Source organism: Sesamum indicum, linkage group LG3 (assembly GCF_000512975.1).
Source record: "Sesamum indicum cultivar Zhongzhi No. 13 linkage group LG3, S_indicum_v1.0, whole genome shotgun sequence".
Taxonomy (NCBI): domain Eukaryota; kingdom Viridiplantae; phylum Streptophyta; class Magnoliopsida; order Lamiales; family Pedaliaceae; genus Sesamum; species Sesamum indicum.
Window position 1 is genome coordinate 10,272,443 of NC_026147.1, and position 15,326 is coordinate 10,287,768.

Consider the following 15,326-nt stretch of genomic DNA (forward strand, 5'->3'; position numbering starts at 1 on the left):
AAGCTATAATATATAATTTGCTCGAAATACTTTTAGACATTTATTTTTAGAATAAGATCCAACATCTTATAAGTTTATAAAATATTGGAGCTTATAAGATGCTTTAAAAAACTTTAGCCAAAACAGCCTCTAACTGCTAGCTTGACTAAGGATGTGAATTTCTACACGACATTGTATATTGGTATGATCTTCTATGCCACGTTCATCTGATATATATTGGTGTTACATCAATGAGTCATGACATGTGTTCTTCTTAAAATTAGATTAAGTTATAAGTTAAAAGTAGGACCACACATATAAATATACGTGTAAATGTGACATCAGTATGTGACACGAAAGTGTGACAAAAAACCTTTAAAATCTGAATTCTACCCGTAATTATTATTCTTGATTATAAATTATTTATTGCATATTGATAATTAATTGATATATTAGTTGTTATAATCATTAAAAACTGAAATTATATATGACATAATGATTTATGTAACTGATTCAAAAAAAAAATTAAATATCTACACATAACTAATCTGGAAAAATGTTCAAAATAAAAATTCTGAAACATTAATATTAAAACAGGCATATTCAAATATAGAAAGATGCATATAATTGAATGCAGGGGTTGTGTTTGCATGTAATCAAAGGAGAAGGATTAGTTTGTCATTTTCTTAATTGGCATGATCATCATATCATAGATTGATGATCACATTTAATTATATATGTATTAATTTACAGCCAAGTCAAGTTTAATTAACATCCTCTGAGTAGATGTGATTATATAGCTTTAGCTACTCATGACAACCAAGAATCAAAGCAAACTACAATCAAATTACATTAATCACACGTACAGTTAATTTAAATAAATCATCACTTAAATAATCTTTTAGTTATATATCATAATGATGTGGTTGGGGTTTTTACAAAAGCATAAAACTGGAAAGTTTACCTACGGCACAACTGCGCACCAGGTGAAAAATACGATTTTTTAGTAAGAAAGTTGTCACTATAAATGAATAGTGGTTGGGTTAAAAAAAATAATATTTTCGCTATTTATAATAGTATTGGAAGTTATATTGTATGGTGGGTTGCATTTGTTTAACATGTGCTTCATATGTGTTAAATTACTTTATTACCCTTGCAGGTTAATATTTTTTACCAATATACATCACATAATACGATCTATTTTTTTTCTTAATAATAGAAAATATACGTCGGAATATTGTTCAATATATTCCCATTCCAATAAAGTCATAAAAAATGGTAAGTCTTATATGCCTTAAGACGTTATAATTGATGGGTTTCCCGTATTTATCTTTTTCCACAGTTGTAATTGTTTTTGGTTGATTTTTAATTATTTTAGTGTACTGAATAATGAACAGTATATTTGTTGTTTTAAATAATTTTTGAAGAATATAAATTGAGAATTTTGCTAATTTGGGAGAATATTGAGACTGTCAATTAATTCTCGTGAATATATTATATACAGATCAAGCAATTTAGAGAAACCACATATATATAAATCTAGAGGGTTTTAGCTCAGTTTGTAAGTTTTTCGAAATATTTTATAAGATTTTTCAAAGTTTAATTAATTATAAGTTCTATAGAATTATTTAGTATTTTTTTTTTTGAAAAGCTTATAATATTTTGAGATGTTTATAGGATTTATAACCCTTTTTTTTTTTTTTTAAAAAAAAAAAAGCAAGCTGACTCATTTTTTTTATAATAAGATCTTTTAAGTTTCTTAATATCATCATTCAATAGACGAAAACACTTGAAATCTTGTTTGTATTTTATTTTTACCCTTCAGATGATCAGTGTTTTTCCCCGCAAATAAAAAATATCTACTTAATAATTTTAATTTGTAATAAATTGATGAAATTTCAGTCATTATTATAATTTGAAGAGTTCACCCTATGGTACCCTTCCCGTTTATATTATGAACTAATAAGATAAATAACATATAAGCATTAGCCAAAGAATTCAAGTGCCTTTATTGGATATCTATTTTTAACGAGTTGTTCATATTCAAATTTAAAGATGTACTTAGTGGGTTTGGAATCTCATCCAACGGACTAGTTGGCTTTGGTCATGGTCGATTGCTGAGCAGAGTTGGAACTAAGTGCTATGCAGGAGAAAGTGTTACACGTGCGGGAGCCACCTCTTGAACTTGTAAACTACATTGGTGGAAGCGCACCTCTAGAATCCTAATGCTTGATGATCGATCATGAGCTATGGCGTACAGTGACGAGGACGTTGTGCCAAAGGAAGGGTAATTGTGATACCTGCCCACAAGAATTAGGAACTAATAAGATAAACAATATATAAGTATTGATTGAAGACGTGACATAGCCAAATACCCTTTTACTTAGACTTGGTCTGAATTTCCATAAATGAAATGTTATTTTGCGTGCAAATTGAGAAATCAATGACTTTAAGACACTCCCACCTTTGGAAATTCATCAATTTACAGCTATGACATGACTTAGGATCAAAGTACTATGGTGAGGTAATTTGCAAACTAGCTATGGCTCTACCAATAGAGCGAAAATAATCGTTATATAAGAATAATATTATATGTATTTATTATATATATATATATATATATATATATCTTTAATTAAAGTACGGAAATTAATCGGTTAAATCTCAAAATTCTATAACTACAAATCTATTCAAACTCCACAAAAAATGAAAATTGTGATACACTACAAAAAAATACAATATTAGTAATAAAAATATCAAATCACAAATTTTAAAGTTTGTTATTAAAAATATATATTAAGTGGCAATAAATTTGTCGTAATATAATTATTATCTTTATCAGTGAGAACAGTGAACTTCGACGAGAATAATATATTGGACTGCAATCACAAAAAGTAAAAAGAAGCAGGACTAAAATATTACTTTAGAAGTTAAAGAATAAAAATACTGGTAAAAAGAGCCAATAGAAACAATAACTCTAATTTTTAAAATGTCAAGTAAGATTGATACATTATTCAGACGGCAAAAAAAAAAAAAAAAAAAAAAAAAAAAAAAAAAAAAAAAAAAAAAAAAAAAAAAAAAAAAAAAAAAAAAAAAAAAAAAAAAAAAAAAAAAAAAAAAAAAAAAAAAAAAAAAAAAAAAAAAAAAAAAAAACTAAAATCATGAAAATTTTAAAAATAAATACAGAACCAGAATGCTACATTAGAAAGTTAAAGCATGAAAACGCCAAATGAACTAATTAAGTTACGGGATCAAAAGTGTACTTAAGCATTTGTTACTAATGTATATTAGCAACGAATCCACTATTTTCTGTGGAATTTATATTGTTGCTAAGAACATTAAAAAAAATTATTCCCTTACGACCACTGCTTAAAAGTCATGATAAATCAATTGTAGCCGCCACAGCCAAATAAAATCGATGCAAAAAATTAAATTTAATCACGATTAATGGATATTTTCATGGTAATTAACTATAACAAAGACATGATTTCCTATGGTTTTTAGTTTTGACTAATGTTTTGTCCTCACCTGCAGAAACAACGGCTAATAGCTATTATTAAGTCGTAGTTAATTAATATTTGTCATATTTTTTTTCATTTTTAACCATAACAATCAGTAATTATCAAAAGTAATATTTAGTGGATGTTGATACTTTAATTAATACATTGATATATAAATATATAATCATTTTTGGGGATAAAATCAAAGTTGGTAGCACCAACTCTAATTCCAACTTGGAGAAGACAACATCAAAGAGGGGTCGCACTCCATGCACGTTAATTAATTAGTAGCCTTTATAAAGTGAAAAAGATGGTTCACCAAAGGTCTCAAGCCCCCCAATTCTTTTGTACGTGGCCACAACTTTTCTTGGCTAGCTTTTAGTGCAAGATTCCCAAACATGACCCAATTCTTGTGTTATTTTAGAGGATCAAAATTGAGTATCAAATTTTCATCTGGAACTATTAGGACATGCGACACATCTTCACAAGAATAAACTGTCATTATTGGGTCATTTGATTTTATTTTTTGGCCAACTTTGGAAACAGATAATATAATAAAAGAAATGCAAGCAACCCCCTTGTGATATTGTAAATGAGCAAATTATCCCCTTATGAAAAAATAAATATCAATTTACTTATATCCCTGTAGTTTGTAAAATACAACAATTACTCCCTATGTTTTTTAAAATGAAGCAATTTACCTTCCTGTATAAGGAGGTAAATTGCTTCATTTTAAAAAGTATAGGGGGTAAATTGTTATATTTTTTTCATAAGGGGATAATATGCTCATTTTTAATATCATAGGGGGATAAATTGATGTTCACTCGATAATATAACTCTAGACATTATGTATTAGAGATTTTGACTGATTTAATTCAACGCAAAACTTCCAATGTAAAAATTATCAAACTCAACGTGTAATCTATTATACTCCCTCTTTTTATATATTATATTTACATACAAAAATACGAAAACTTATGTCACTAGAAGAAATTTTATTCTTGGTAATAGTTAATTATTATGGTTAAAAGTAAAAAAGTATGGTAAATACTAATTAATTGCAATGATTATTAATTAGTCGTTGCTTCTACAGACGAGGCTACAATTAACTACAACTAAAAATCATAACAAATATTTTGATTATAGTTAAAACCATGTCAAATGTTTATTCGTATTGGTCAAAATTTAACTTTTTGTATCGATTTTGTTTGACTACACTGAACAATATTGATTCATCATAATTTTTAAGTCGCGATCGTTGCACTGAGAGGATAATTCTTTTCTTTTTGTAGTGTGTCAAGTTATAATTTGACATTGACAATAACTTTTATTTTCTCAAAAAAATGATATCAAGTATATTTAACTCCCATCTAACTTTAATCCCTTTTGAACTAATTACATATATCAAGGCATGATTATTTGATATATTTACAGTAACTTTTGTTTCCTTTTAAAAACAATATAAAAAATATAATCATCTATTTTTAACAATTTTTAAACCTAAAACAAACAGTACCAAGGATTCATCACATTACCAATATATATAAACCCCCAACTACTTTTAAAGTTTAATTTCATTTTTAGTTCTGTAATTAAAATTATTTGACACTTTAATTCTCTAATTTATTAGGATTGTAATATGGTCCTTCATCTTTTCTACTTTTGTGGACAAAATTGACCGTATTTATAATGGTGTCACTTTCCTACCAACTTAGAAAATTTCAGTCAATTTTGTAATAAAATCGTGAAATTAAAAAGAAAATGAAGGATCATTTTACAATTTTAAAAAGCTAGAAAACTAAAATGAAAAATAACTATAATTACATAAATAAAAATATAATTAAACTAATTTTTCAAATCCCAAAGTAATATTCCCAAAACTTCCAAAAACTTTACTTAAAAATAACTCCAACCAAAGCAATATGTACTATCCTTCCCAAAAAATGATAAAAATTTCTCACGTTTGTGCCTATATGTTCTACCAAACTAGTAATTATCCCCCTCTTATTTAAAAAAATAAAAAATAGGGATCTCCCATTCAACATTATGGCATTCTTTTCAACTATATAAACACCCTACGTACCATGCACCCTCAATCCCACATTTCACACACTCACAAACCAAGGAAAGTGAGATCAAAATCACCCAAACATGGTCTCTGAGAGAAACTCTTCGGTGTCGTCCAAGAAAGTCTGCGTGATAGGGGCGGGGCCGGCCGGCCTCGTGGCCGCCCGCGAGCTAAGGAAAGAAGGCCACAGCACTGTGGTTCTTGAACAAAGCCATGACGTTGGAGGGCAATGGCTATATGACCCTAAGGTTGAGGAAGAAAACCCTTTGGGGAAAGATAGGTTTTTGAAGGTGCATAGCAGCATTTATGCCTCGTTGAGGCTAACATCGCCGAGGGAGATCATGGGCTTCACTGACTTCCCATTCGTAGCCAGGAAAGGTAGGGATATGAGGAGGTTTCCCGGTCATGAGGAGCTCTTTCTCTACCTACAAGACTTCTGTGAGAGGTTTGGATTGAGAGAGATGATAAGGTTCAATACCAGGGTTGAGCATGTGGAGATGTTGGATTACCCTGTTCTCGACGACGACTTGAAGTGGGTCGTGAGGAGCAAGGCGGCGGAGAAGGCCGTGGAGGAGGTTTACGACGCGGTGGTTGTCGCCACCGGCCACTATTCTCAGCCTAGGTTGCCTAGAATAAAAGGTATATAATATATATATATATATATATATATATTGGCTTAAATATATTTTTGTTCTCTAATTTTGACATTTTAATATTTTTATGGTTTATTTTCTAGGCTTGTCTACTCCAGTACTTTTTTGGTATTTTACAATTTTGGTCCTTACGGCGGCCAAATTTTGATAAAGTTGTCGGAGAAAATCACGTGCCCCTCGCAAATTTGTCATTTTTTATCTCTTATCTTTTTAGAAGTTGCAAAAAAATTCTGTAACTTTTGAAATATTGCAATTTTGATCATTTTGAAGCCAGATTTTGCAGAAAAGTTGCCTGAACAAATAATGTGTCAAGTCATTTTTTTTTATAAAGTTTTTCGCCCATGTTGAAAAAAGTGAACCAATCAGAATAAAAAAATTTATAAAGTTTTTCGTCCATGTTGACAAAAGTGAATCAATCAGAAAAAAAAAATCAATTTAAATGAAATATGTGAGGCACACATGATTTATTCCAACAATTTTTTAAAAATCTGGCACTTGAAGAACCAAAATTACGAAATATCTAACAGTTACATGACTCTTTTGCGTTTCTAAAAAGATAAAAAATAAAAATGCCAAAAATATCAAAATAATAGGACTAAAAATATATTTATATCTATATATGTATAATCTATGAAATTATATTTACAAATAATTATACTGACATTCTCCGATATTTAAACATAATGCTCGAAATCTCTTGTTATTAAAAACTTACATTGTCACCACCCTCCCCATCCCCCATCTTTCATTAATACATTTAAAACTGATCAAACAGAACTATCTAATCATCTCTAATATTTATTTTAGGAATATTTTTCTATATTTACTGATTTATATATTCAACTCATCATATTTATTTTCATAAGTCAACAATTAATAATCAAATTGTGTCATTGGATTTGTTTAGGAATGGACACATGGAAGAGAAGGCAGATGCACAGTCACATTTACAGGGTTCCAGACCCCTTCAAGAATGAGGTGAGACAGCAAACTATCATTTATCACCATCTTGTTCAAAATAAATTGAAAGGAATATTTTTATTTTAAAGTTTTTATTTGTAAATTATTTAAATTAAATTGAATATTTTTATTTTAAAGTTTTTATTTGTAAATTATTTAAATTAATTTAATTTAAAGTAAAATATTATAAGCAACTTCGTACTAATTTCCGCAGCTTATTAATACGATTGTGAATATTGATTGTGATTTTGCCAACACTCAAACTTCAAAATCTTTTCACATTTAATTTTTTATTTTTTAAACACTCTCAACTTTTTGCTTTTATGTTATTCATAACTTTCTGTACAACTTATTTCCACCGTGAAAATAAGATTATTACAAACACCCCTTAAATCTTGATAATTTTAAAAACGTACAAATCCTGGCAGGAAAATAAAAAAAGTGCATTGTGGAATTATCTAGAGAAAATTGTAATTTTGGTACAAAATTATAGGGTGGTTTGCGATATTAGTCTGCATACTTGCTCAAATAGTCAATATTAGTCCCACACTGTAAGAAAATATTACAAAATTAGTCCAACCGTAAAGAATTGCAATGCTTACGACTAGCATTAACGCTAATTTTGTATTTTATTAATGTATGGGACTAATACTGCAACCATAGAACTAATATTGAAATACCTTTTGTAAGTATAAAACTAACGTCGTAAATCATTCTATATTTCGGGATCAAAATTGTAATTTTCTCAATTGTCAGGCTGTAGAAGTCGGTGCTAATGGGTTATAACTGTTGTTTCTGGTGAGGGGAAAAACACAATCGTTATGTTTCGATTTGTGTTTTGAGTGTTTTGTTTGGTGTTGTGAAGATAGAGAGAGAAAAATAGAGATAAGTAAGTGTGTATTGAAAATAGATGGTATGTTTGGATTTGTATATTGAGGTAATTTAAACTAATTTAAAATAAATGGTGTCGGTTTGATGTTGGTATTTAGGAGACAAAAATTACTGTTCATTGTCAAACCATATCTCTTTTTTATATATTTTTATATATAAATATTGTGTGTTTAACATTGTTTTGTGGAAAACAGAAATCACTGTTTATTGTCAAATCATGTCTTTTCTATCTTATATATATAAATATATGTATATATATATATTATATACAGAAAGTTAAAAAATCAAAAAACACACAGATAAGGCGTAAAAACACAAAAACAAATATTGGATGTATTTTATATTATTTCTAAAAATACCAAAACATGAATGCAAACATAGGGAATAATTTTTCCGTGGGACCCACCCCACCTGGACAGCAGTTTTCCTGTTAAGGAAAGCATCCTTGTCACAAATCAATGTAGTATCTTTCATTCTTTTCCCTAGTAAACTTGGCAGTTGTCTTTACAGGTAGTTGTGGTTGTCGGGAACTCATTAAGCGGACAGGACATATCAATTGAGCTTGTAAATGTGGCAAAGGAGATTCACCTAAGTGCCAAGTCCCTTACTATTTCTGAAGGCTTATCAAAAGTCATCTCCAAATACCACAATCTACACCTCCATCCACAGGTTTGTCTTACATTTATTATTTTTTTTACAAACAAAAATAGTTATTATTCAATTTTCGAGAATAATTAAAACGGTAAAATTTATTGACATCCTTTAAAGTTAAGTCAAATTACACAAACACTTTGTATTTTTATAAAATTACAACTACACCCCATAGAGAGGTGTTAGTAAATTATTTTTTAAGGGGTGTTTGTGTAAGTTTTTCATTTGAATAGGGGGTGTAGTTGTAATTACAACTATAACCTCATGGGCGAAGTTGTGATTTTAAAAAAAGTAGAAAAAATTGTGTATTTTAGCTTTATCTCGGAGGATATTAATGTAATTTACTCTAATTAAGAATGATATATATTTTTTTGTTGGTGGATTCATTTGCAAAATATTGCAGATAGAGTCGCTGCATGAAGACGGGAGGGTTTTGTTCGTCGATGGTTCTTGGTTCGTTGCAGACACCATCATATACTGCACAGGGTAAACTGTTGATTATTCTTATGAAGTTTTATTTATCCTATGAAAAAGAAAAGGTTAATTAAGAAATTAACAAAATTACAACTACAAAAAAGAATAAATTTTTTTGTCACGGCTAATTACTATAATTAAAAATCAAAAAATTATGGTGATTATTGATAATTAAACACAATTTTGTAATGGCTATTCACTATTATTTATGTAGACGATGCTAAAATATTAGCGATAATTAAAAATTAATGGGAAATGTGTTGGGCTTATATATATATATATATATATATATATATATAAAATAATAGTGAATTTTGATTAACTATGATCAAAATTTAAATTTTTGAATTGATTTTGTATGGTTATGGTAGATAATATTATTATTGTTTTCAAACTGTCTTATTTATAGTATAGGGAATGATGATTTTTTTCGTAGTGAAAAAATTGTATTTAACGTCTCACAAGTTAGCCTTTTTATGATTTTGGTCCATTATTTTTAGCTCGCCGCGTTGAATTTCATTACTCTAATTATAACTCCTCAGACCTTAATTTTTTTAAATTTATGGTGGGAACAACTTTAATTCTCGTCAAGAATTAACGGAGATCATGCATACTCGTGATGTTTCCATTAAAAATTTAATTGAATTAAGGCTTGGGACTAAAATTATTATTTTTTTTTTGTAATTATAGGATGTAATGTGGTGAGTTGAAAAATAATGGGACCAAAACCGAAAAAGGATTAACTTGTGATACGTAAAATACGATTTTTTTCATAAAGTGTAGTTTCAAATCCCTACAAGAAAATATGATATTAGTGACAAACTATCAAATAATAATTTTAAAGTTATCATTAATAATATATATTGTAATTTTTATCTTGTCACTATATAATTATCAGTGACAAAAAATGTGTATAAAGTTGTCACTAAATACAATCAGTGATACATCTATAGTGACAACTTAGTGACAACATAAAATAGTAACAACTATTATTTATTGTCACTACATCGTCACTATACATGAGTCACTAATTGTATTTAGTGATAATTTTGTATACATTTTTTTGTCATTAATTCATATTAATAATAATTAATAAAAATCATGAAATTTTTTATTATGATAAAATAAACAGTCTTGTCACTAAATATATATAATTAATGATAATATTAAAACTGTCACTTGGTATTTTTTGTCAATAATCTTCTATTTTGTGGTGAATTCAGTGTAATATATAACAAAATTTTCAAGAACATAAGAAATAATTAAATTACAAATTCAATTATTTATGACCTAAATCAAATCAATCTTAAATAATGTTTAATTAAAAGTGGTGGGGCAATGTGTGGTGCAGGTACTCTTATTCATTTCCATTTCTTGACACCAAAGGAATAGTAGTGGTGGATGATGACAGAGTGGGACCCCTCTATGAGCACACATTTCCTCCTTCACTGGCTCCCTCTCTATCCTTTATTGGCATTCCTCGAAAGGTAACTTTTTTGTCATTTATTTTAATTTTTATTATTCCTAGTGTAAGTTACAAATATTTATCAGTAATTATAATGCACGGATACTTTAAAAAATGATCACGTACAGTATTCAATAAATTTTGTATATGTATCATTTTGAAAGAAAAAATTGTAATTTTAGTCCTATAGCTTGAGTGGAATAGTATTTTTAGTCCTACACGAAATAATTTTTGCAATTTAGTTCTGTAACTTTTATAATTTTGACATTTTTTGTTCGGATGGAACGTGTGACTTGCACATGAGCAAAATTAAATTATAACTTTAGTCCTGAAATCAATTTGTACATGACCAAAATTTCTAACTTTCCAATGTTATAGGATTAGAATGCCAATGCCCATAAGTTATAGGATTAAAATTACAATTTAATTAGATCGTGTGCAAGTCAAATACAATTTTCTGGCCAACTTGGCAGGAAAATGATGGAAATTGCTAGAATTTGAAAGTTATAAAACTAAATTGCGATAATCAATTCGTGCAAGAGAAAAAATACCACCTCCATAAATTATAGGTCTAAAATTATATATTTCCCTATTTAAAACTTAAAATAAAAAACAGAACCAAAGAATTAAATACATATTCAAATACATGTTAAAAATATATACCAACTCCATAAAAAAAATGATATTGTATCAAAATTTTGGGGAGCAAAATGAAAGAAATAAAAAATTTTATGGCCTTTTGATAAGAAAATTAAAATGGCTATCCAGAAATTAGAATATTTTTTAATTCATCTAATCATTTTGCATCTTATGCCCACTAACTACAAAAATTATCATATCCTGTATTGATATCATGTCGTATTTGTATTCTCATATCTGTATCTGTCTAACATGAGTCAATATAATACACGACTAGTCAAAAAGTCGTGTATGATTAAAACTCGTATAAAAATCCATTTTCTAAATAACTTTTAATTATATATGTATAGCTTGGTTGGGAAATTAATTTAGGGTTCAATTAATATATATAAATATGTTTGGATGTGTAGATTATAGGGTTTCCTTTCTTTGAATCCCAAGCAAAATGGATTGCTCAATTGCTGTCTGGGAAAAGAAGGTTGCCATCATGGGAAGATATGATGCAATCGATTAAGGAGTTTTATCACTCAAGGGATGTTGCTGCCATCCCAAAGCACAATACACATGATGTTGCAAATTTTGAGGTAAACCATACTTCTTTACAAGGTTGTTTTTTTTTTTTTTTTTTTTTTAATTTATAATTTTAGTCTTCTAACTAATACAATGTGGAAAATTTTGATCATGAATTTATTTTCATAAATTTATCCTTTAATTTAAAAAATTTTATAGATTAAGAATACAAATTAATTACGAAAATTTGCCAAAACAGCCAAAAAAAAAACATATATTCGCGACCAACTTAATCGGGTGTCCTTTTTCAGCCATTTTAATGCTCATGGAATCTGATGAAAGCACTAAAAATGATCAAGATTTTTGGCAACTTTTGGGACCGTCAATGAGATTTCTGTAACTGATTATGGGACTAAAAGTAGTTGAAGAGTTAACGGTCATGTATTCGTGCTGACACTTTTGTAACTGATGACACCATCAGTGAGAATTCATAATTAATGGGATGAAAAGTGTAGAACCAAAAAATGCTAGTTCCCTACTATATACATAGTTGGTCTGAAATTAAATCTGTTGCTCCAAATTTTTATCTATCTTTGAAACTTCTCATGTGCTACTTCCATATCCCTCTGCAGTACTGTGATAAGTATGCAGACTACATCGATTTCCCACATTTAGAGGAGTGGAGAAAAGAGCTGTGCCTTTCAGCTTTGAGAAACTCTGAAATCAACTTGGAGACGTATCGAGATTCCTATGAAGAAGATGAAGAAATGCTCCGTGTTGCTCATAATAGCCCTCACTTCACTCAGCTCGATCGGCCATGAACACTTTATAACCTTAATTATATGAATTTACATACACATAGCTTCCGTTTTGATCATATTAATTTTTCACAGTTGGTAAACATACTAGAAAACGAAACGATTTTTGTTGTTCATTTTGATGCTGTATGAGGAAAAGAAATGCTTTCGTTTTGAACGTAAAATTATGATGAAGTATGAATGAATATTAGGAGTGTATTTATGAACATGATCACCGTTTTCGTTATGTTAAAATTGTATCAAATAGATGTGATCTTTGGATAGCGATAATTACACTCCTCTCTCTTGAGTTTTAGTGTCGTTACGTGTATATCCTTTGTGGTTTGCATTCATCTAGTATTCTTGAAATTTGCTTCCGTCTAACAAATAAGTTCCTCGATTAGTCAAAATCCACTGAATTTGTATTTTAATAACAAAAAAAATTGAACAAAATTTATATTTATCATCAACTGACTTACTACAGATTTATTGCAGGTCAAACACATTTTTATGTCTAGACTACCCTTATAATGGTGAAAGTATACATCCTTACATTCATTAGTATGTGAAGATGTACAAGAATAATTTGGTTATAAAAAAATTTATATGATTCTTAATTAATTAGTAATAACTCAATCGAATGTAAATATGAATTTTTATTCGATTTTTTTGTTAATATCAGCAAATTCGATAAATTTTGACTAACATAAGGATTTATTTTATAGACGGAAACAAACCTTAAGGGTACATGCTTAGCACGTGACAAATAAAAATTGGGGATTTTGCCACTCTAGCCCAAGTTGCTTATGTGGAAATTAAAAAATACGGCCAAGATGACATGGCGGAAGTGATGTGTCAAATATTAACACATTAGCAACGCCAGTAGCTTTTGGAGAAAATGCACGACGCTTCCCTTACGTGCATCTTCCTCCAAAAAGCCCTAAGGTGAATTGTCTCATCAAGCTTTGAAGCAAACGCCAAGGAGGAGAAATAGATTTGTAAAGATCATCACAAGCTGCTCATGCTTTGAAATAATGTTTGTGAGACAAGAGATAAGCCCATCCTAACTATGCTTGACTGGATAAAGAGGTACCTAATGAAGAGATTACAAGAAAACAATGAAAAGCAACTAGGTTGGAGAGGAACATTGTGCCTCAAGATAACGTAGAGATGAGGATCTGTACTTGCAGAATGTGGCACCTTGCAAGCATGATACAGTGCCATCTTCTATCTAAATCTAATGCCTGAGGACATGTGAAGACATATAAGCAGGTTTGTGGACCTGCCATACTTGCTATTAGTGGTGAAATCCCATATTTCATTCTCCCAAGTCTGAGGAAGAGGGTTCATGCCCTGTTTCTCAAGCAGACCAATTACAAAGACTATCAGTAAAGAGCATGCAAAAAATTATGTGGATCTCTTAAGTTGGCCGTGCACTGAACCCTTTGAAGATCAGAGAAAAAAATTCATTTTAGTAGTTTCTATTGACTGGTATTGCTGCAATTTTGGATTTTATTCCACAGTCATTGTTTGCTGAAAACTCTACAACTTGATGTAAGTAGTTCACATTGTTTCTGATTGGTTTTGGAATTAATGTGGATAACAGATTTTGCATTATTGGTTTATGCAAACATGTGCTACTTTTTACTATGGATGACCACCTTCAAAATTTTGGTTTCCAGATTATGACACTTGAGGTACACAACCTACACAGCCTAGATATCATAATTCAATTTTCCCACCAACCATCTTTAAAGGGTAAAATATATTTTGCACCTCTGAATTATCCCTCATGTAACAATTACTCCCTAATAATAATGCAAAACTTACCTCTCTAGTTGGATAAAAATGCCCCTTATGTTTTGAATAATTATATTATTTTTAATATATATTTTAGTATTTTGCATACTGAATCATCATCAAGTTATTTTTTAATTAGTTTTTTTAATAAAAAAATAATTTAAATTACAAATGGAGTATAAATTAATATATATATATATAGTAGATACACAACAAATATAATATAACCAACAATTCCTATATGCTTTTTTAAAAGAAATTGACAAATATATATTTAACCAAAAAGTTAAATATTTTTAGAAAAAAAATGAATAAATATAAATATTTTATCATATTTAAAGAAATATATTCGAAAATCCATTTAATCACTCATTTTTATCTAAAAGAACAAATAGTTATTTTGTATATTTTTTGTACTCATTCATTACTTAACTTAGAGTCTGTAAAATATAATACAATTCAAACTATTTAATTTACTAATTTTCTATTACTTCATTATAATTAAAAGATACTTTTTTTCAATTGAGAAATTTTAATTAAACTTAAAATACAAAATTGTTAAAAAAACAAATTCTTTAAACTTTATATATAATACAAGGACAAGATTGTCCAAAAATTTAATATAGGGGGTAAGTGTTACATTTGTTAGTTAGGGGGTTAAGCATTATATCAGGGATAGTTCAAGAGGGCAAAGTGTATTTGATCCTTTTATAAATGGATCTAGTTATAAACTAGACTAACCCATTATTTTCATACTTAACTTTTATCTTTTACCATTACCACCTTAAGGTAGGATAGGCTTGGAAGAGAGATTATGATTATTTTAATTCCTAAATATTTTAAGAAAATTCAGGGTTTGGGGATTGCTGATGGAGGAAAAAGTCAACCTAGAAAAGTAATGGTTGACATTTTTGGAAATAGTAAATTGAATAATATTGA

General features: G+C 28.8%; 1 protein-coding gene across 1 annotated transcript; it reads left to right on the plus strand.

Moving 5' to 3' along the window:
- On the plus strand, positions 5,576 to 12,881 carry LOC105157962 (flavin-containing monooxygenase FMO GS-OX-like 9). The gene is made up of 7 exons (XM_011074521.2): positions 5,576 to 6,186; positions 7,108 to 7,178; positions 8,562 to 8,720; positions 9,106 to 9,188; positions 10,528 to 10,663; positions 11,691 to 11,864; positions 12,423 to 12,881. The coding sequence occupies exons 1-7, from the start codon at positions 5,631 to 5,633 to the stop codon at positions 12,609 to 12,611; spliced, it is 1,368 nt and encodes a 455-aa protein (XP_011072823.1). The 5' UTR covers positions 5,576 to 5,630; the 3' UTR covers positions 12,612 to 12,881.

Bases quoted from the DNA above. Each gene is read 5' to 3' on its own strand.
- LOC105157962 (XM_011074521.2), top strand. From the start codon at position 5,631: ATGGTCTCTGAGAGAAACTCTTCGGTGTCGTCCAAGAAAGTCTGCGTG. The intron at 7,179-8,561 runs GTGAGACAGCAA...TTGTCTTTACAG, and splicing joins CAGACCCCTTCAAGAATGAG to GTAGTTGTGGTTGTCGGGAA. The intron at 9,189-10,527 runs GTAAACTGTTGA...TGTGTGGTGCAG, and splicing joins ACCATCATATACTGCACAGG to GTACTCTTATTCATTTCCAT.